This window comes from Bos grunniens, chromosome 9, assembly GCF_055505025.1.
Source record: "Bos grunniens cultivar Pamir isolate PY7600 chromosome 9, Bosgru_T2T1.0, whole genome shotgun sequence".
NCBI lineage: Eukaryota > Metazoa > Chordata > Mammalia > Artiodactyla > Bovidae > Bos > Bos grunniens.
The window spans coordinates 61,824,065-61,846,853 of NC_141173.1; the positions used below are offsets into that span (position 1 = coordinate 61,824,065).

At 46.0% G+C, this 22,789-nt stretch overlaps 1 protein-coding gene across 1 annotated transcript in view; it reads left to right on the forward strand.

The window, feature by feature from the left end:
- The window catches only part of GABRR2 (gamma-aminobutyric acid type A receptor subunit rho2), a 39,977-nt gene that overhangs the window by 15,661 nt on the left and 1,527 nt on the right, over positions 1 to 22,789 (forward strand). The window contains exons 3-8 of the mRNA XM_086317763.1: positions 13,011 to 13,078; positions 14,741 to 14,964; positions 16,028 to 16,110; positions 16,289 to 16,429; positions 18,546 to 18,698; positions 19,771 to 19,976. Coding sequence (XP_086173889.1) covers positions 13,011 to 13,078; positions 14,741 to 14,964; positions 16,028 to 16,110; positions 16,289 to 16,429; positions 18,546 to 18,698; positions 19,771 to 19,976 — 875 coding nt within the window. The remainder of the gene's footprint in view (positions 1 to 13,010; positions 13,079 to 14,740; positions 14,965 to 16,027; positions 16,111 to 16,288; positions 16,430 to 18,545; positions 18,699 to 19,770; positions 19,977 to 22,789) is intronic.

Below are 22,789 nucleotides of genomic sequence, written 5' to 3' on the forward strand. Positions count from 1 at the left end.
AACTCTTCTTGTGCTATATCCAACAACGAAGGGCTGAATGTAGCAGACAGGGCAGCAAACATTGGCTCCCATGCTTCCTTGAGATAATTGCAAATCTCATGCTTCTGGCCTTCGTTTAGTGAACCTGCCAATGTTCTGTAGCTCTTTCTCTGGCTCTTCAGGCAATGGGCTCTGGAGTCCTTGCTGATTTTGTCCCCCTCCCTCCTGCCCTTTTTCCCCGTCCTGATCAACCAAGTTGAATCATGCATTACAGTGTCTCTCAGATCTGCCCCTCCCTCCCCACCCCACCCTCTCACACCACACGTTTCTCAGCCCCTTGTTGCAGGATGGAAAAATCTTAGGCGTTACAATGGTTGTGGCCCTCCAAAGCTCCACCCCCCGACAAAATCTTATTCTTTGGCATTTAAGTGTAAATGAATTCATAAACTGAAATCAATTAAATTTTCTCTTTAGTGGATGATAATGATAAGAAGGCTGGATGCCCTGCTGATACCCACACCATGGCCCTCACACTACCCCTTGTCACCAAATTCACCTCCTGGAAACATCCCTTACTGGCGCAGCTCCCTCAGAAACTTCAGGGAATCCCATCTTCTATGGGACGAAGTACAGCCCCCGCCTCTCCCCTCTGAGTCCCAGGAACTTCCGTGGTCTGGCCAACTGCCTCCCCAGCTCACCTCCACTGGTGGACGTGAGCTAGCTCACGGACTACCTCAGCTCTCACCTCTCCTGCCTTAGAAGGCTCTCTGTTCCTCACATCCCTGCAGAGTCTGCTACGAGCATCACTCCACGGTGGCCCCCTGTGCCGTCCTGCTTCATCCAACGGCCCGTCCCTGCCCAGAGCCCCAGGTTGATGCCTTCCCTCTAACATGAAACATCTCTCGGCTATTTGGAACTGTATTGAAACTGCCCAACTCAGATTGGGACCTGAACCTACTGTCTTTAAATTGAAATCACAGCCCTGTTCTCAAGGCTGACTGAATCTCAGGTCCTCAATATCTCATTGCAGAAAGAATTCGGTGAGAGACAAAGTGATGGGTAAGAAGTGGATTTATTTAGAGATACATGCCATAGACAGAATACGATCCACCTCGAAAGGAGAGAGTGGTAATGGCAGGAAAACAGTTCACAGAGCATAGGCCATCTCAGAAGGTGAGAGTCCCAGAAATATGGGGTGGGTAGATTTTATGGGCAGGGTAATTTCATAGGCTAATGAGTGAGAGGACAGGATTATTTCAACTGTTTTGGAGAAGGTGTGGACATTTCCAGGAAATGGGCCACCACCCACTTTTTGGCCTTTTATGGTCAGCCTTGGAACTATCATGGCGCTGGTGGGAGGGTCATTTATCTAATGTGTTACAATGAGCATATTGTGTGGTTCCAGGCCCACTGAAAGTCGAATCTTCTGCCATGTTGGACCTAGTTGGTTCTAACCAATTTTTGTCGGGTCTTCAACAGCTATGTCATTCTTTTAAAGATTGTGCCCTGCCCGCTTTCCTCCTGTTTCAATAAGACCTTTTTCTTCTTTGATATCATCACACAGACTCATTCTTTCACTCACTTATTAATTAATTAATTTGCTCACAGTATTGTGGCTAAGAACATGGGCTGTAGAATTCTGGTATCTGGCTATTCACTCCTATGTAACCAGCTACCCTGGCTGTGACCTTTAGGTCATAGGCTATTTCTGCTCACAAATCAGGTTGTGTTCAGCAGGTCAGTTCTCAAGGGAATGCAGTCAGATGATGGCAGCGGGTGGCCTTGTCCAGGAGGAAAGTCTCCTCTACTCTTCTAGGTTCTTCTGGCTGGTCTAAGAATTAAGTTGACATGAGATTGATTCACCAGAGAAAGTCAAACAAGTTTAGTAAGATCTATTGTGGGAATCGGCCCTCTGTGTAAATTATATAAGGCAGTTTGTATGTGTGTGTGTGTGTGTGTGTGTGTGTTAGTCACTCAGTCGGTCCAGCTCTTTGCAGCCCCATAGACTGTAACCTCCCAGGCTCCTTTGTCCATTGAATTCTCCAGGCAAGAATACTGAAGTGGGTAATCAGTCCCTTCTCCAGGGGATCTTCCCGACCCAGGGATCAAATCTGAGTCTCCTGCATTACAGGTGGATTCTTTACCATCTGAGCCACCAGGAAAGCCAAGGCAGTTAGGTGGAAAGTCAAAATTTCTTCCTGAGTCTTTCCAGCTTTGATTGTTTTCAGCTCAAAATAATGCATATGGCAAAGAGACATTGTGGGCTGGCAAGTTTTGCTCCTCTGCAGGGTCATCTCAAAAGTGTCTTCCTTCTCATATCTGGTGCCCAGGGTGGAAAGATGTCAAAGCTAGGCTGGGGACAGCTTGGGCTCCTCGGGCATCAAGGCATCATTCTCATCATTCCCTCTCTCTCTGGTCTCTAATTTGGCCACCTGACAGCTGAAGAGAAACCAGCAGAAACTGGAAGTTTCACAACGTTTTTAGTCCTGGTGCATTCTAGTCTTTGAATTGATCACAGAGGTCCAATCAGATTCAAAGGGGAGAGGAATTAGACTTTTGTTAGGAGGAGTGTTGAAGGATTTACAGACATCTTGTAAAACCATTATACTGGGGCCACCCTGCCTTGCTTAGTCCATACCCCAGCTCTGCCTTTTAACAGCTGTGTGGCTAAGGCAAATTATTGAATCCTTAGAGCAACCTCAGTGAAGATTATGTGTGGAGTTTTCAGCAAAGTGCATGATACATAAGAAGTGCTCAAGAAACATTAACTGTTTTTTTTTTTTGATTGAGAATGCTCCAGTCAGCGAGATGCATTCATTAAAGAGGGGGTTCTGGTACCCCTTCTTTCTGGTTGTGCCTCCACTGGCTGGGACTTCCATTCCCAGACTTCCATCTCTAATCCTCAGGTTCTTGCCTATAGGATGGAGGTAATTCCAGTAACTGCCTCAGCAGGTTGTCGTGAGGTTGAAACCCAGGTGTCCTACAGGAAGCACCGAACAAGGACTGATGCAGCAGAGAGCGTGTGCATGGGGACATGGGGACAGTGTGGCGTGGGCCATGCATCAGGCACTGGATGCTGACATGTGATAAAGACGCGGCTCCTGCCCCGGGGAGTGTGCAGCCCAGCCTCCTAGGCACACAGCACACAATTCCTTAGGGCCTCTCCCAGAACAAGGGCTCATACTATTACTATTACTGCTACTATGATCTGTTCTACTCACGAAACTTCTGAGTCTAATGTGTGGGTTTTCTGCTCCAAACAATTCTTCTGTTGTCTGTAGACACCAGCTGCATGTCCTACAATTTAATTTGGTTCTAACACTACCTAGGGCTTCCCTAGTGGCTCAAGAGGTAAAGAAGCTCCCTGCCGTGAAGGAGACTTGCAGGAGAAGCAAGTTCACTCCCTGGGTTGGGAAGATCCCCTGGAGAAGGGCATGGCAACCCATCCGGTATTCTTGCTTGGAAATTTCATGGACAGTGGAGCCTGGTGGGCTGCAGTCCATGGGGTTGCAAAAGAGTCGGATACGACTGGATGACTAAACAACAATGACAACAACAAGGGTTAGCACAGACTCCACAGGTTAAGGGCTCAGTCCCAGAGACATCAATCATCAGACCCACTTCAGACATCAATGAGAAGAATTGGGTCTCCAGTTATCTATACTTCTCTCCGACTTGGCTGCAAAACTGGAGTTCCCACAACCCCCTGCTAATTTGCTAGAATGGCTTGTAGAGTCAGGGAACACATTATTTACAGTCTCCACTTTATTATAAAGATCATTATAAAAGATACAGAGGGACAGAGGATGAGGCAGGGCATAGGGTGAGAACTGGAAGGGTCCTGAGCTCAGGGGCCTCTGTCCCGTGCAGTTGGGGCACACCATCTTCCCTGAAGTGTTCACCAGGAATCTCACCGAACCTGGCTGTTTAGGGGTTTTATGGAGGTTCCATTGCGTAGACATGATTGATGACCTCATTGCCCACTGCTGGTTAACTCAACCTCCAGGCCCTCCCTTCCCCAGAAGCTGGGGGGTTGGGCTGAAAGTTCCAACCATCTAATCACCTGGTCGTTTCCTTAATAACCAGCCCCCATCCTGAAACTGAGAGCTAACCGAGAGTCACCACTCTAGCTTAAACTCAGGTGTGGTTTGTTATGAACAACAAAAGAATACTCCTTTTACCCGTATCACTTAGGAAGCTACAAGAGTTTCAGGAGCTCTGTGCCAGTAACTGGGGCTGAAAACCAAATAAATATTTCTTAAATATCATAATATCCCAACTGCTGTGTCACTTCACAAGGTTACTTCCTAGTTACATCTCCAGGTGGAGTGTCTCCAATGTGATGCCTTCCTAGGGACTTTCCAGAGTAATTCAGACACATGATCTTCACCTGGTATACTGTCGCTCCACCCCTATTTAAGGAGCCCTCTGTGTGGGGCACCCAGACTGTGAATGGAGACTCTCTTGATTGCTTTACTCTGTGGCCTTCTTCCTAGGAGGGGTTCAAGCCCTGGATTTCCAAGGCACAGGAGTCTGGCCACCAAGGCCCCCAAATGTCACTCAGCTGGTCGAGCTGAGGCCCATGGAGCCAGCTCAAAGCAAGGGTCTGCCTCTTTTTGGAGCTGTGGCCTCTTCCCCTGAACACTTCTTGGACCTCCCTGGCCAGTTCTCCACGGGGTGGTGTGGTCTGTGCTTCACTGTTAGGGTGAACAGGTTGGCGAGCCAAAGCTGGGCAGGAAGTCGGCCTTCTGGGGCTCCAGCAGCCTTCTTCCCTCAGCGGAGACCCCTCTGACTCCTCTGCAGTGTCCTTGGCCCTCACCTTCTGGAGCACAGACCCTAGCTTACACTGCTGCTGTTACCAAACTGAACTTGAGTCCACTCACAGTGGAGCTAGTTTACTGATGCTGGCTGTTGTGAAAGGCAGCCTGTGCTCCCAAGACCTGCCTTCCCCGCTCGCTTTCAGGGAAGGGTGTTCAAAGGCAGCCATTTGGAGTAAGGGCTGCAGCTTGTGGAACTTTCTTCTGATTGGTATTTAGTGAGGTAACATGAAAATGCTTTGGGAATCTTAAAGTCAGCCTTCAGGTTCCAACCAGTCTGCATGTAGTCACCATCCTCCACTTGGGTGGAGGCCTTAGTTTCTGTAGAACAACTCAAACATACGGGTCAGATAATTATATATATCCTGTGAGGAGGAACTAGGACTCTCTTTTTTTAAAAGATCAGTTCAATTGCTCAGTCCTGTCCGACTCTTTGTGATCCATGGACAGCAGCACACCAGTTTTCCCTGTCCATCACCAACTCTCAGAGATTGCTCAAGGTCAAGTCCATTGAGCCGGTGATGCCATCCAACCATCTCCTTCTCCTCCTGCCCTCAATCTTTCCCAGCATCAGGGTCTTTTCAAATGAGTCAGTTCTTCACATCAGGTGACCAAAGTATTGGAGTTTCAGCTTCAGCATCAGTCCTTCCAATGAATAGTCAGGAATGATTTCCTTTAGGATGGACTGGTTGGATCTCCTTGCAGTCCAAGGGACTCTCAAGAGTCTTCTCCAACACCACAGTTCAAAAGCATCAATTCTTCGGCACTCAGCTTTCTTTATGGTCCAGCTCTCACATCCATACATGACTACTGGAAAAACCATAGCCTTGACTAGATGGACCTTTGTTGGCAAAGTAATGTCTCTGCTTTTTAAAATGCTGTCTAAGTTGGTCATAGCTTTTCTTCCAAGGAGCAAGCATCTTTTAATTTTATGGCTGCAGTCACCATCTGCAGTGATTTTGGAGTCCAAAAAAATAAAGTCTGTCACTGTTTCCCCATCTATTTGCCATGAAGTGATGGGACCAGATGCCATGATCTTCGTTTTCTGAATGTTGAGTTTTAAGCCAACTTTTTCAGTCTCCTCTTTTACTTTCTGAAGAGGCTCTTTAGTTCTTCGCTTTCTGCCATAAGGGTGGTATCATCTGCATATCTGAGGTTATTGATATTTCTCCCGGCAATCTTGATTCCAGCTTGTGCTTCATCCAGCCCAGCATTTTGCATGATGTATTCTGCATATAGGTTAAATAAGCAGGGTGACAATATACAGCCTTGATGTACTCCTTTCCTGATTCGGAACCAGTCTGTTGTTCCGTGTCTAGTTCTAAGTGTTGCTTCTTGACCTACATATAGATTTCTCAGTATGCAGGTAAGGTGGTCTGGTAGTCCCATCTCTTTAAGAATTGTCCACGGTTTGTTGTGATCCACACAGATATTTAAGATATTTAAATATATAAATGAAGGTATAAATAAAGATATTTATCTTTATTTTGGCTGTGCTGCACAGCTCAAGGACGCCCAGTTTCCTGACCAGAGGTCGAACCCAGGTCCTAGAAATTAAAGCGCCAGGGCCTAACCACTGGACCACCAGGGAAGTCCCAGGGCTCTGTTTTATTGATGAACTATTGTTTATCATTACCTTTCTTGCTTGACTTCTTTTCCTTCATTTCTGTATTCTTTCACTTCCCTAATTAGTAACTTCTTGAGTCTGCTCTTTAGAACTCTAAGAAGGCCTAGGAGAATAAAGTCTTTTTCTACAAAAATAGAAGCTGGGCACATAGTGGGGCTATTATACCCAAGAAGATCCTGTTCAGTTTCAGTTTTTACTTCTCTTTGATATTCTTCTGTCCTGAGGGGAACAAGGGCGGGACAAGAAAGGGAACAACGTTTTAGATAGAGAGGGTAATCATAAATTCAGCAGGGGGACTGTTTCATCCTTCCCCTAAAATTAACCTTCTTTTCCTAGCCTCTTCCTCAGACAGCCTTTTTTCTACAATCCCCTCTGGGCATTCTCACTCCTCTGCTCCCTGACCTCACCTGTGCCTGGTGACCAATGAAGTCACTATGCACCTGAAGGGTGTTAAATTTAAGAACTTGGTTTGACATCCAGTGGAGACTCCTTCTAGACTTTAACAACAACAGTGTCAGAGTTTGGGTCAGAGATGGGAATCAGGATGGACAGAGTCATCAGTTTTTATTTTTTTTAATCTTGGCTATGCTGGGTCATTACTGTGGGACTTGGGCTCTCTGACTGTAGTGCTCGGGCTCCAGAGGTTGTGGGTTTAGTTGCACTGTGGCATATGGGATCTTAGTTTCCTGACCAGGGATGGAACCTCTATCCTCTGCTTTGGAAGATGGATTCTTAACCACTGGATGCCAGGGAAGTACCGAGAATCATCAGCTTTAAGAGGCAAGTTGGCTGTGGGAGGGGCTGAGTGTCTGCAGAGAAGAGAAGGGGCCAGGCAAGAGCTGTGTCACAGAGATGGAAAAGGAAGGGGGTTTCTACTAAGGAGAGTGATCATGGAAGAGAGGTCAGGGAGCCAAGCAAGGCTTAGGAAAAAAAGACTCCTCAGCTCAGCAAGTGTAAGGGGGGAAGGAAGGCATGGATGAGCAGGAAGTGGAGACAGCTGGTGGAGATAGCACAGTGGAAGAGTTGAAAACAAGAGGAAAATGGTAACCAGGACAGGGGACACTATAAGACCTCACTTCCGGAGTTTCATTAAAGGTCAGTTGTCCAGTGTCCTCAAAAGTGACAATGGATCAGCATCATTCCAGGACTTGTGATGTCTCTGGGGCAGGAGGCTCAGGATGGGACCCAAGGATTGCATCTCCAAGTGCCTGGTGATGCTGATGCTGGTTTGTGGAAGTGAGAGCCCTGATCTAGTCCAGCCTGCACTACCCTACCCCAGGTGGATGGTTAATGCCTGCCATATGGCACTCACTGCTGCACAGGAGGCAGTGCTCACCATGAAAAAAGTCAGGTCTGTTTTCAAACCAAAATGCTTGATTATATCCACCAACATGAGAAAGAGTCTCAACTTAATTCAGTCTTCAAATTAACTCAGACTTTCTAAGAAGCTCTCAAGGAGCAGAAAGGGCCATGGAGGAAAGGCAAGCCATGCAACCCTCATTGAAATTTTCATAAAGTGTATTCATCCATGTTGTTGAATGTAAATGTAACATTCCATTCTAAGAATATACCATATGTATTTTTCCTATTCTGTAGATAGGTCATGAGTTTTATATAGCTTCCATTTTGCTGGATAATGTCTTCGAAGGTGATTGTACAAATTTGCACCCACCACTGGCAATGTATGAGGCTCCTCCTGTTGCTCTGTATCCTTATCAACACTTAGTGTAGTTGCTCTTTCATATGAGCCTGATTTGTTGGGTGATAGTATTAATATTTCATTGTGGTTCTAAGGGAAATATTAACACAACTGTGTACTTTCTCATGTCTATTGGTTTTCTTTTGTTAAATGCCTATTCAAATCTCTTGCCCCTTTTTGTACTGGATTATATGATTTTTTCTTAATGGAACTCTTAGGAGTTATTTTTATATTCTGTGTATGAGCCCTTTGCCAGTCACATGTACTGTGAATATCTTCCACTCAGTAGCTTATTTTTACTTTCTCCATGGTGTCTTTGATAAATAAGAGTCCTTGATTTTTTTGATCAGAATTTTTCATTGACCTACAACATGTATACAGAAAAGTACACAAATCATAACTGTTCAGCTTAGTAAATTATCAAAAAGTGAACACATTCTTGAAACCAGCACCTTGACCAAGAAACAGAATTTCCAGAACTCCAGAAGTCTCTTTCTCTCCACTGGAGCCAACCACTGTCCTGGCTTATAACACCAAAGGATTCGTTTTGCCGTGAGTTTTCTTAAGGGCTTTTTGTGTCTGGATGAAGAAGACCATTGCTATCCTGCCATTTGTTGTTTTGCCTCTTGCCTTTGAATCCACAGTCCACTTGGAGTTGTTCTGCACGTTGCATGATTTTCACATATACATTGTCTCAGCATTAGTTGCCCTCTCCAGTGTTCTTGCCTGGAGAATCCCAGGGATGGGGGAGCCTGGTGGGCTGCCGTCTATGGAGTCGCACAGAGTCGGACACGACTGAAGTGACTTAGCAGCAGCAGCAGCATTAGTTATTGAAGACACTATTCCCTCTCCAATGATCTGCTGCTGCTGCTAAGTCACTTCAGTCGTGTCCGACTCTGTGCGACCCCATAGATGGCAGCCCACCAGGCTGCCCCGTTCCTGGGATTCTCCAGGCAAGAACACTGAAGTGGATTACCATTTCCTTTTCCAGTACATGAGAGTGAAAAGTGAAAGTGAAGTCACTCAGTCGTGTCCAACTCTTAGCGACCCCATGGACTGCAGCCTACCAGGCTCCTCCATCCATGGGATTTTCCAGGCAAGAGTACTGGAGTGGGGTGCCATTGCTTTCTCTGCCAGTGATCTGCAGTGATATCTAAAGTCAGGTGTCTGTAAGTGTGTGTGTGTTTCTGGAGTCTCCACTCTGTTCCATTTATTCATTTGTCCATTTTTATACCGGTACTTCACTTTTTCTTTTTTAAAATTTTTTGACCGCACAACATGGCACATGGGATCTTAGTTCCCCCATCAGGGATCAAACCTGAAGCCCCTGCATTGCAAGACCAGAATTCTAACCACTGGAGTCCTAGTTCTTCACTTCTGAATTACTGTATTTCTATAGCAAATCCTGATATCTGGTAGAACAAATCCTCCCACCCTTTTTTCCTTCAAGAAGAACTGTTATTGGAACTTTGAATTTCCTAATAATCTCTTTGTCAAGTTCCACAAGAAAACCAAATGGGATTTTTATTATAATTGCATTGAGTCTATAGTTTAATATGGAGTAATTAATATCTTTGGGCTTCCCTGGTGGCTCAGACAGTAAAGAATCTGCCTGCAGTGTGGGAGATCCAGGTTTTATCCCTGTGTTGGGAAGATTCCCTGGAGAAGGGAATGGCAACCCAGTCCAGTATTCTTGCCTAGAAAATTCCATGGACAGAGGAGCCTGCTGGGCTGCTGTCCATGGGATCTCAAAGAGTCAGACATAGCTGAGCAACTAACACACAGTTCAGTTCAGTTGCTCAGTCGTGTCTGACTCTTTGCGACCCCATGAACCGCAGCACGCCAGGCCTCACTGTCCATCACCAACTCCCAGAGTTCACTCAAACTCATGTCCATTGACTCGGTGATGCCATCCAGCCATCTCATGCTCTGCCGTCCCCTTCTCCTCCTGCCCTCAGTCTTTCCCACCATCGGGGACTCATTTCAAATGAGTCAGCTCTTTGCATCAGGTGGCCAAAGTATTGGAGTTTCAGCTTCAACATCAGTCCTTCCAGTGAACACACAGGACTGATCTCCTTTAGGATGGACTGGTTGGATCTCCTTGCAATCCAAGGGATTCTCAAGAGTCTTCTCCAACACCACAGTTCAAAAGCATCAACTCTTAGGCACTCAGCTTTCTTTATAGTCCAACTCTCATATCCATACATGACCACTGGAAAAACCATAGCCTTGACTAGATGGACCTTTTTTGGCAAAGTAAACACACAAACACACAATTAATATCTTTATAATATTGACTCTTCCAATTCAGGAAAATTATTTTTCCTTTACTTGGGTCTTTCATTTCTCTCAGTACTTCATAGCTTTCTTTATAGAAGACATTCAGATATTTTGTTAAATTTATTTCTATATATGTATTCCTAGTTTTAAAAAAATATTTATTTATTTGGCTGTGCCAGATTTTAGTTGCCGCATGCGGGATCTTCAATCTTCTTAAACCTGAAAAACCCACATCAGTGTTCTGGAGCCAAGACATGAATGCCTAGTTGACTTCACTAGGCTATTTTCTTTCTAACTCTTATAGGGCTTAGTCTTACTAAAAACATAAAATTGTTCACGGAAGAAGGAGAAAGGCCAGTAATTTGCAAGAATTTCTCAAAAATCAGGTTGGGAAGGGTGACAAAATGGAGCGCTCAGGAGAACTCGGGGATGGAGTGTTAGCCTTGGGCTCCTGGGCCAGTCAGTGGCCACGTGACCTTCACTGCCCTGGGCCCAAGGAAGGCAAGTTGTTGGTCCCACTCAAGCTTGGGGGTGCAAGTCCCTGAATGTAGCTTTGGAGCCTCCTGAAAACACAGATGGTTTCCAACAGCCCAGGATCCTTGACACCTGCCCTGCCCTCCCGGATGGGCAACACCTCATAGCCTTGAATTCACCCTCCCAGGCTTTATCAACTTTCTCTCCAAAGAACGACTGGAGCTACAGAGGGCAAGGCAGGCCCTGGGGACAGAGAGACACCCTCTCAGACAGCAGGCACCAAGCAAGCTGACGTTTTTTATCTGGAAATTGTCCAGCCACTGGTCAAACACTGTACTCATTATCTGAAAACCAGGGCACAGGGAAGTGGGTCCAAAGAGGGTGCTGGCTCTACTATTTCTGCCCTTTGGCTTTTGGGACAACCGGGCATTACAGGCTATGTGGTGCTCTATAGAAAGGGGGCACGGGAAAGCGGATAAGGGCTCAAGGGAGGGTGAAGAGCTCTGGCCCTGGGCTGTTTTAATGTCTCAGGGGTAAAGGAGATCCAGAGGACAAGGAATTAAACAGCCCTGCTTCCCACGGTGATACTGGGAGCACACGGTCCGGTACAGGGGCCTAGGTGCTGGGAGGAGGGACCCCGGCCAGGCTGCCGGCAGACCCTTCCTCATGTTGCAGTCCCCTCAGGAGAGAAAGACCAGCAGTTAGCCTTGAGGAGGGGGCCTCTGCCTCACACTGGCCATTCCACTCTACCTGGAGCCTGGAATAAGAAAAGACTGGCTGTCAGAGCAGTGATCTTTCATGGGCCCTGACCTGAGCCATCAGTTGAAAGCATAGGAAAATAAAAAGATCAGCTTATGACCCAATTAATCTGGGAGGGGAAAAGCAAAAATAAAAAGTGGGAATTTCCTGGCAGTCCAGTGGTTAGGACTCAATGCTTTCACTGCTGTGGGCCGGGGTTCAATTCCTGGCTAGGGAACTAGGATTCCACAAGCCATGTGGTATGACAGACAAGAAAAAGCAGTGTGTATGTGTTCGTTTGTGTTCATGCTTAAGAACACAGAAAATAGCCATGAAATCCCACCAGTAATAACTAAAATGCTCTCATTCTATCATGCTCAGTCAAAAAACCCCAAATCTCTTATGGTAAGATTGCAAGTATTAGCAAACCTACCGGGAGAGGTTTGGGGAAATCAGTGAGTCCATCCAATGTCCTGACCCACCAGATCCTGTTAGGATATCTGATCCTCCTTCCCTGCCCTCAGCTAAAGTCCCTGGCCCTCCCAGTCTCCATTCCCTGAGACCCAGACTCCCACCGCCACCCTAAGTTTTTCCCAGCTCAGACCACTGTGGGTCATCATGCCCCGGTCCTGCCACCACTGCCAGGGCCCAGTGGCCCCAGATGCAGCAGGCTGGCCTCCAGACAGTGCCTTCCTCTCAGAAGGCCCTGTCCAGATGCTACCTGATGCTCTCAAAGACATCTTTTACCTGTGAGTGGAACAGCATTCATTAATATGCCTGACAGATACAGGGTTTTTGTTTTTCCCATTTAAGAGGTTTTTAAAATACTAAATAGTTTAAAATATTAAGATTAAATTTAAATAGATATTAAAATCTAAAAAAAAATCATTTCACAGAAGCATAACATACATAATCCAGCTCATTTCATACATGCATAGATTAACACCCACCCTGGCCTTCCCAGGTGGTGCTAGTGGTGAGGAATCTGCCTGCCAATGCAGGAGACCTAAGAGATGTGGTTTCGATCCGTGGATCAGGAAGATACCCCGGAGCAGAGCATGGCAACCCACTCCAGTATTCTCGCCTGGAGAATCCCATGGACAGAGAAGCCTGGCCGGCTACAGTCCATGGAGTCACAAAGAGTCGGACACGACTGAAGAGACTTAGCACACACACATGTGACCCAAGAAAGACACTTAAGGTAGACACAGTCCCAGCCTTCATGGAGAAAGCTTAGGCACCCAACACATCAGGAAGTAGTAAGAAAACCCCCATGGAATTCATTGCTGCTCAAAACCTCATTGCAGCTCTACTCAGGGTCCCCATGGAAGGCAGTTGGAGCTGTATACCCACCCAGTGGAAGGCAACTTAACCAGCTGTCTTTGCCCCTCTGCAGGCCCTGCCATCCCGGTGGGCGTGGACGTGCAGGTGGAGAGCCTGGACAGCATCTCCGAGGTGGACATGGTACGCGGGGTCCTTGGTGGGCAGTTCTGGTGCAGGATGCCAGGGCTGCTGTCCTGTGGCAGCCTGTGGTGGGTGGGGTCACACTGGTACTGGCTGTGCCTGGGGGCGGGGCCACAGCTGGAGGGGATAAAACTGGCACTTGGAGGTTGACCCAGGTGCAGTGAAATCTAGAGCTGGGGTTCTCTAGCTTCATGGGTCAAAATAACTTGGGAGGGTGCTCTGTCGCTCAGTCGTGTCTGATTCTTTATGGCCCTCTGGACTGTAGCCCATCAGACTCCTCATGGAATTCTCCAGGCAGGAATACTGGAGTGGGTTGCCATTTCCTTCTCCTGGGGATCTTCCCGACCCAGGGATTGAATCCCAGACTCTTGCCTCTCCTACACTGGCAGGCAGGTTCTTGCCCAATTTGCGCTGTCTGGGAAGCCCCAGCCTGGGAGGAGATGTTGATTAAATGCAGATCGTAGGCCCCACACCAGACTTGCAGATTCAGTCTCTGGGAGTGAGAGCCAGCACTTCTTGTTCTGAACACACCCCTCAAGTAATGTGAGTGGTCAGACGAGCCACACTCGGAGGAGCACAGAAGGTGTATGTGTTTACCTGGAAGTCCTGCAGGTCTCTGATCACCAGTGCCCGCCTCTCACTCTATGGTGGTGTCCAGCAGGATTGGGTGGTCACCAGAGCCTCTTTGAAGAAGTCTCATTTCAGCTGAGACCTGATAGCGGTGGAGAGGGCACAGCAAGGGCTTGTCCGAGGTCTCTGAGGCAGAAGAAATAGGGAGTTTGCAAATAGAAAGACAAAAGAGGGAAGTGAAGGATTGAAGAGATGGGCTGGTTGGTGCTCACCTCTAGGGGACCGGCCTGCAGGACAGGCAGGAGGGGTCTGGGTGTAGCTGGTAGAGCAGAAATGGGCATCCACTCTGAGCCCAACATCACAGGCATCTTTCCAGCCTTCCTCCACCTGCTCCCAGAAGACTCATCTGCATTTGTGTCTTAGCTCTGGCTGCGGTGTAAGGGCTTCACTCTTAGTTTAAGACACAACCATGGAAACACTTGTTAACAGAATAAGTTTCCAGGCTGAAATTACACTGCTGCCTATCTCTTCATCCATTCATTCCCTTCATTTTTTCCATCCTGAAAATATTTATTGAGCATCCACTTCTCTGCTCTTCCAGGCACTAAACTAGGGTCTGGAGATTCAGTGGTGTGCAGGACACAATTCTGCCTTCAAAGATCTTACAAATCTAAGAAATCCTCCTAAATGGGACACTTGACTGTCCAGGTTTCTGGAAGTGTCTACTGAGTTGAGTTGAATGGTTAGCCAATAGGTAAGGAGCCGTGTGTGCACAGGTATTGGTGAGCATGCAGGGCTTTGGGGAAATCCTGGCCTGCTGGCTCCACGCCAGCCAGAGGGCATCACAGCTGCTATTTTCCCTTTGCAAAGCCTGAAGGAGGAGCTGTGCAGTCTCCTGGGCTCCAATCTCACAAGGCACGAGAATGAGTCCTTCTCTTTCCTGTGGCAGCAGTGGCTGTCATCCGGCAGGACAGTGGACTGTCACCCAGACCCTGGAGGCTGAGCCTGAGGCATCCATCATGGCGGTGGAAGGGACGGTCAGGAAGGGAGTTTTGTAAGGCATCTCTGTCTGGTCTTACCCCTGCTCCACAGGACTTCACCATGACCTTGTACCTGCGGCATTACTGGAAGGATGAGCGGCTGGCTTTCCCCAGTGCCAGCAACAAGAGTATGACCTTCGACGGCCGGCTGGTGAAGAAGATCTGGGTCCCTGATGTGTTCTTTGTTCACTCCAAAAGGTCATTCATCCATGACACCACCACAGACAACATCATGCTGAGAGTGTTCCCAGATGGGCAGGTGCTGTATAGCATGAGGTAACTGTCCCCGGGGTCATGGTCTCTGTCTAACGTTATTCTAATACGTGTGGACAGCGCCAGGGAAAGTTTGGCTGATTTACCACCGTATCGTCAGAGCTACACTGTGCTTTTCATGGGAGGTAAGGAAACAGTATTTGTGGAATGAATTAGCTATTCAATTTCGGGTTAAAAAACCACCACAAAGAAAAAACAACCCTCTGTTAACAAAATGTGTGGTCTGTCCATTTGGCCCTGGAGAGTTTGCCACTGTGGTTGGGTCTGTGGAATACATGGGAAGGTCTGAACCTTCTGATAACAGAACTCTCTAAAGATGAAATGGCCACCATAGTAGGTGGTAACTTCCCCATCACTGGGGATCTTAAGCCTGGGTTAGGAAACTAATTGAGCCTGAATGAATTGAAAGAGACAATGACCTTCTTTACACCCTCCACCTCTGACAGCCTATGATTCTATGATTCTATCAAATATATTATCAATGTTTATTAATAATAAACATTAGAAAAACAGCAATAGCTACTGCTCAATAGGTGCTACCATAGAATGCCTTCTGGGCTGACTTGAGTGATTACAGTCTTATCTCCCACCTTCCTGGCCTGCCTGTGCAGTTTGCCAGAATTTGATGCTAATAACCTTGAGTGGGGGCTGTGGAGGCATAACCTCCGGGCATCTCTGGGGAAGGTGGCTCTCTGGATAAGAACACTGCCAGGGGGAGGTGTCAGTGTGGGTCATTCACAACCAACACCCTCAGGAGCTGGCATTGGCAGAGCAAATACCACCATCTACAGAAGATAAAACTCTAAAAGTTAACTTAGAGGGACTCAGTGGTTAAGACTCAAGGCCTCCAATGCAGGGGACACAGGTTCGATCCCTGGTTGGGGAAATAAGGTCCAGTGTGCCACATGGTGCTCCAAAAAAACAAAAAGTTAACTTAGAGACCTGGGTTTCCCAAGCTTCTGGAAGGAGGCAGCTGCTCCTGGCCATGTCTGTGTCCTCCTTACTATGGGTAGACAAGCGAGTCAGTAGGTCACTGCATGAGCCGACACGTTTGTTTGGGTTCTAGGATTACGGTCACTGCCATGTGCAACATGGATTTCAGCCACTTTCCCCTGGATTCTCAGACCTGTTCTTTGGAGCTGGAGAGCTGTAAGTATCTGTATTCGTAATGACAGATCTTTGCCTTCTTCCCTCCCTGTGCCATTTTAGTAACTCTGAGGCTGAGTACCGCCTGCCAGAGATAAGACCTATTTACCCCCAGGCCCTGTTGCTCCACCTTGCCTCAGAAGACAAGGAGTCAAATTAACTTCTTTTCCTCTCCCCAAAGATGCATATACAGATGAAGATCTGATGCTATATTGGAAGAATGGGGACGAATCCCTGAAAACGGACGAAAAGATCTCCCTATCTCAGTTTCTGATTCAGAAATTCCACACCACTTCCAGACTGGCCTTCTACAGCAGCACAGGTAGCTAACTTCTGCCGCAGTTGGGTTCACATGTGGAAGAAAACACATGAGAATGCTTCTTTGGCCCCCTTCCGATGAAAAGAATTTTTTTTATTATTTTAATAATGCATAGTGCAACAAAACAAAAATAGCACTTAAATGCAGAGGATTTAAAAGTTGCTGCCCTCTGAAATCCCATGGCTGGAGGCACTCACTCTGAACAATTCAGCAAATATCCTTGCAGACATCCTGATTAATTATGTCATTTTACAAAATTATGTCATTTTACAAAATTGTTGTTGTTTAGTCACTAAGTAATATCTGACTCTTTTGAGACCCCATGGACTGTAGCCTGCCTGCCTTCTCTGCCCATGGGATTTCCCAGGCAAGGCTACTGGAATGGGTTGACATTTCCTTCTCCAGACAATTGTTCCAACCCAGGGATAGAACTGGTGTCTCTAATCTTGGCAGGTGGATTCTCTACCACTGAGCTACCTGGAAAGCCCTTAGAAAAATTACAAAAGTGTAATATTACAAAAGTCAGGTTTTACACATAATTCTATAAACTGATTCATCTGACTTAACGATATAGATGGATAGCTTTCCAAGGAAATGTATTTACAACCTATATTCAGAGATATAGATTCATTTCTCATGTATAGTGTGACCTCTTCTTGGACCCTGGGTCCATATTTGAAGTTTTGAGAGCGTCCATTTGTGAGCTCTTCTCTGACCTCACAATCAGCCCTTGTAAATAGTTGCCTAGGGGCACCCTAACAAAGTAGCACAAACTGGATGCTTGAAACAATAGGAATGTGTTCACTCCCAGTGCTGAGGCTGGAAGCCTGAGCACTCTGCTCCTCCTGAAGGCTCTGGGAAGGAATCCTTCCCTGCCTCCTATCAGCTCCTGGTGGTTATAGCATTACTTCAACCTCAGCCTTTATTTTTATGTGGCTCCCTGTGTCTCTGGTGTGTCCATGGTATGTCTGACTCTTTGCAACCTCGTGGACTGTAGCCCACCAGGCTCCTCTATCCATGGAATTCTCCAGGCAAGAATACTGGCGTGAGTAGCCATTCCCTTCTCTGGGGGATCTTCCCAACCTGGGGACTGAACCCAGGTCTCCTGCATTGCAGGCAGAGCATTACCATCTGAGCCACCAGGGAATCCCGTGTTTTTGTGTATCTATGTTCAAACTTCCCTCTTCTCTAAGGACCCCTGTCATTGGGTTATGGGCCACCTTAACTCAAAGGGACCTCACCTTACTTTGATTACATGTACAAAGACCTGATTTCTCAGTAAGGTCACATTCATAGGTGGTGGAAGTTAGGACTTCAACGTACCTTTATACAATATACAGCTCTGCAGTAGCCACAGGACCATAGAAGACTTCTCACTTCCTTACGTTTCCTGTCCCAGTGCTGAGAAGCTCAGGCCCAGGTGTGGGAAGATTTTGTGCTACTGTCTGCTCCTGCGTGGCCACTATCTCCCCATTCGCCTGCCTCCAGCCCCACCCTTCTGTCCACAACATCCAACAGTGCGGAAGAGTGAGCCCCAGCCAAGGGTGTCAGGACAGCCTTTCATGTCCATGGTGCTCACCTTCATCCCTCTCTTCTCTTCTGCTCTGATGTGTATTTGGCACACAATCTTCTTTTCTCATCTCTTCTTGGCAAGTTTAAATAAACTCTTTTCTAAAACCTTTTTTTGAAACAAATTATTTATTTTTTGGCTGCACCAAGCAGCATGTGGGATCAACCAGGGATAGAACTTGTGCCCCCTGCAATGGAAGTGTGGAGTCTTAACCTCTGGGCAACCAGGGAAGCCCCTAAAACCATTTTAAAGAATTTCTTTTTCATTATGTGCTGCTGTTTTGAGTGTTCTATATGAATTAACTACTGTCTACCTAACAAATCTATGGTGTAGATAATATTGATATTCTCCCCAGCTTATAGACCAGAAAACTGAGGCTCAGAGGGATTAGATTTTAGAAAGGAAGCTTATTGTACTAAGGCAACCAATCATGAACTTTTACCTTTCTGCTGAAGATGAATATGATGATGGGAAAGAAGGGCTCCCAGGAAAGGAGTTTGTTTTTGCCACTGTGATGGGCTCTCACTGGCTTCTTCCTGTGTCCCACAGGCTGGTACAACCGTCTGTACATCAACTTCACGTTGCGTCGCCACATCTTCTTCTTCTTGCTCCAAACCTACTTTCCCGCCACCCTGATGGTCATGCTGTCCTGGGTGTCCTTCTGGATCGACCGCAGAGCCGTGCCCGCCAGAGTCTCACTGGGTAAAAGCACTTGATAAGGTGTGGCAGGGTGGTTTTTGTTTTTGTTTTCTTTTTCAACCAGTCACCATGTAGAGAAGTAAAAGCCACCATTCAGAGTTCTTAAGTGATGGTCTGTCCAAGTCAGAGGAGCGAACTTTCCTCTTACTTCTTGCTTTCCAATTCCACACTGCCCTCAGTTTCCCAGACCACATGGTGAAAACCTCAGGAAGCTCAAACCACACCACCTCTGCTCAAATCATTTCAGAAAGAGAGCACTTTTCTGGGATGTGGACTTGCACCACTGGTAGTGCCAGAGCTCAGTACTTTGATAAATGAGGCAATTCGACAAATGCCCAAACTTACTATGTAAATACAAAAACTTAGCTTGTTGGCTTTGTTTAGACAGAGTTTGGGAGCAGGACCCATGTTTCATGATTTCTTGGAAGGAGAGGGGGGCTGCATTCCCTGGAGTTGTGGCTTAGCCTTGGAAGCCCCTAAGTGTCAGAGTCAGCACTTGCACCTCATCATTGTCAATTTGGACAAAACCAGGTTGGGCCCTGAGACACAAGAGGGTTTGACCAGCAAGGCACAATGAGGAAGAAACCGGTGTGACAGGCTTTCTGGACTCAGAGGAGGGCGGATGTGTTCTTTTCTTGAGGTTTGGGAAGGTTCCTTGAGAGGGGTTCTTTAGCCCCTGCTTTTAAATTTTTATTAAATTAAATTAATTAGTTTTAAATTTAAATTCAATTAGTTACATTTTTATTAAATTAAAAAAATTATTTTTTATTGAAGTATAGTCGATTTTCACAGTGACTGTTTTAAATCGTACATCTGAGCAGATCCTCTGGGATGCACCTTGGATCTTGGCAGTCACATCACAGAGACCCCCAGCTCCAAGGGGCTCAGAGTAAAAGGGGACACGAAGGGAGTGGCCCAGGAGGAGAACGGGGTGGCTGCTTTGGAGCAGACCCTCACACCTCTATGAGGTGGAAACCTGCCAAGGGCACTTCTGGTTGGATATGAGAGAGAGAGAATGTAAAATGGGGCAGCCATGCACGCTTGACAGAGGCTGAACTAAAGCTGGACATTGCAGGGATCACCACGGTGCTGACCATGTCCACCATCATCACGGGCGTGAACGCCTCCATGCCCCGCGTGTCCTACATCAAGGCCGTGGACATCTACCTCTGGGTCAGCTTCGTGTTCGTGTTCCTCTCGGTGCTGGAGTATGCGGCTGTCAACTACCTGACCACCGTGCAGGAGCGGAAGGAGCGGAAGCTGCAGGAGAAGGCGAGAGAAGTTTCATTCATTTCCTTGTTGGAGTCCATGCTGCTGGTTGGATGAGAATAGCGGGGAGGGGAGAAAAGGGAGATGTTTGTGCAAAAGGAGGAGGATCCATTTCAGAATATTCTAGCTTCTATCACAACGGATCCCAGAAAGTAGCTAGTCTTTGGACAAAAACTAGAAAGACTTGGGTTCTTGATCTCAGCTCTGCCACTTCTTTTGGGCCTCAGTTTCCTCATCTGTTTTAAAAAAGTATAACAGAATCCTCACCCCACCTACCTCCCAGGGTTACTGTTAAGGGTTACAACACCCTTGCAATAATGTATGGGAAAGTTACTTTGAAATTGTATGGTTCTAGATGCACATAAAGTCTCACTATCATTCCTGAGCATGTCTAGGGAAAATGTCTCCATGGCCTTTGAGCAGACAAGAGGAAAGTTCTAGAATAAAAAACTCATATTTATCAGTTCTCTGGCCCATTGATCCTGAGACTTTAGCCTTTAGGCTCATTGGAAATACTGTGCTATCTACACAGCACTGCACCACACTAAAGTATACCATGAGATGGAATGCAAATGGGGAATTCAGGGCAATGCACGTGGGCAGAGAGGGAAAGTCTCTTCTGTTCACACACAGACTCTTATTAATCATGTTAAGAAATAAAATGCCAACTTGTTACCAAATCCTTACTAATCATTGCACTAATAAAAACGATGTTCATCTGAAAGATGTAGAGATTAGGGGACTGAAAAATCCTACATTGATGCATGTCTAGGTGTCTGGGAGCTCCTTTGCATAAGAAAGCTTTAAATTTTAGGCAAAGAGGATGTGTTGCATTTTCAAAAATAGTCTTTCAATTCCACAATATATCTGCTAAGTATTTCCAGGGTGTCTTCAAATATGCTAGAATGTTTAAGATACACATTTCAAGTTCTCTTCATAACTTTTCTGCTTCAGCATTTTGGGTATTTGTTCACATTTTCAATAATCTGTACATTGATCATTATCAAATGGCTTTGATTCTACTTAAGCACTTGATTTATACTCTGTTAGGCTTTCCTTGTGGAGAGCTTTTCAAAAAGTAGCAAAGCCTTCCTCTAACAAATATGGACTTATGATCTATTAACCTCATATAACATGTTCTCAGGCAGATCATCAACCCATTACCATATGATGAGCCTGGTCTTGGGCCGTGATGATACGATGCTGTCTAAGGAGCAAAGAGGAAGTCATCAGTGGACAGACCATTGGCCCCAAGTCTAGTTCCCTGTCTATGGGAACAGAAACCCGGGAAGTAAGGGCTTGCTCTCCACTGTTGTCTAACATGTGATTGAAAGGCTGAGAAGGTATAGTTGCTGGAGGAGAGGTGGGGAGACATGAAATCTCTCTCTCACTGCTCCACAGAGAAATCACTATTCACAACTGTTAACATGGCCCCCAGTGGAGCTAAGGTTCCCAAAGGGGCCTGGATTCACCTTCTCAGCCTACTAAAGATGAAGATTCCAGGCATACCCCATACCTATGGATTCAGATTCTCTGGAGCTGGCACCCTGGAATTGGCATTTCGGACAAGTTCCTGAGCAATTCTGATGCCCACTGAAGTCTGGCTTCTGCTCTGCAGACGGCAAGTCTAACCAGAGCCTGCTAGATTCACCCAGGTTCAAGAGGGGGCTCTATGCTGCTTTGGGTTGAAGCTGGAAGGCAAAGCATGGAGGCACAGGGTCTGCTCCACTGTACATGATCAAATTCTTTGGCTGATTATCCAGACCTGCCCAGTGTGCCAAGAGCCACTTAATTTTTCTTAGAAATGAGCTGATGTGGGAAATAGAGATTTTCCATCATCTTGAGCATCACCTGATTCTAACTCAAAATCTTAAAAGTCTGTGTTTATTTTAGCAGACAGAATTTCAGCTTAGAACAAGGAAAAGGAGTAAAGACCTGTGTCTTAAAAAAAGAAGTCCCCAGTGATATAAAAATATCTCATAATTTTACCAAGTTTGGGTGTGATTATATCTAAATGCAAAGAATTGAATAGATGACCTCTTATTAACCCTTATCCTTAAAATTTATGTTATTCTAGGAATATATTAGTGTGCTACTTAATTATTGTTGCTGATGGGAAAAGACATAGAAATTATAATGAAACAATCATGCCTGATTTAAAAAAAACAGCTCTCCAAACTATAGATTTCTTCAAGTGTAAAAATACTTCAAGTAATTTTGATTTTTTTCATCTATTTTTGTATCCTAATGCCTCTTGGTATCCATCTGTATTGAAATATACAAATGTCAAGATCCATGACAATAGGAGATAGGGTGTGAAATATTATTATTTTACTTTGCCAGATAGAAAAGGCACACCAGGGCTGAGAGCAGAGTTTGAAACATGTTACAACCAACAGACTGAGAATAAACCCATGGTCAGTTGGCTAGCATCATATCTTTGTCCAGCATCAATCAAACACAAATCCTTTTTACTTGGGTATGTGAATCCTTGTTTAAATTTTTAATAATCTGTACATAGATTATTATCAAATACCTTTGGATTATATTTAAATACTTTTGGAGTTTATACAGGAAAGTATTGGACTTTCCTGTATAGAGTCATTTAAAATATGGCAAAGCCTTCATTCAACAAATATGGGCTCATGAGCCAAACGTTAACGGATGCCAACTTTGCTGACTCAAATTGTGAGGAGGAGTTAAGTAAAACCATTTCCCTCCCTCCACCTTATAATTTCTCATGAACATTTTCATACTTGCAGAAGTGGTTGAAAAAATGGGATAATGTGCATCCATACACCCTGCCCCTCCATCCAACATTGCTG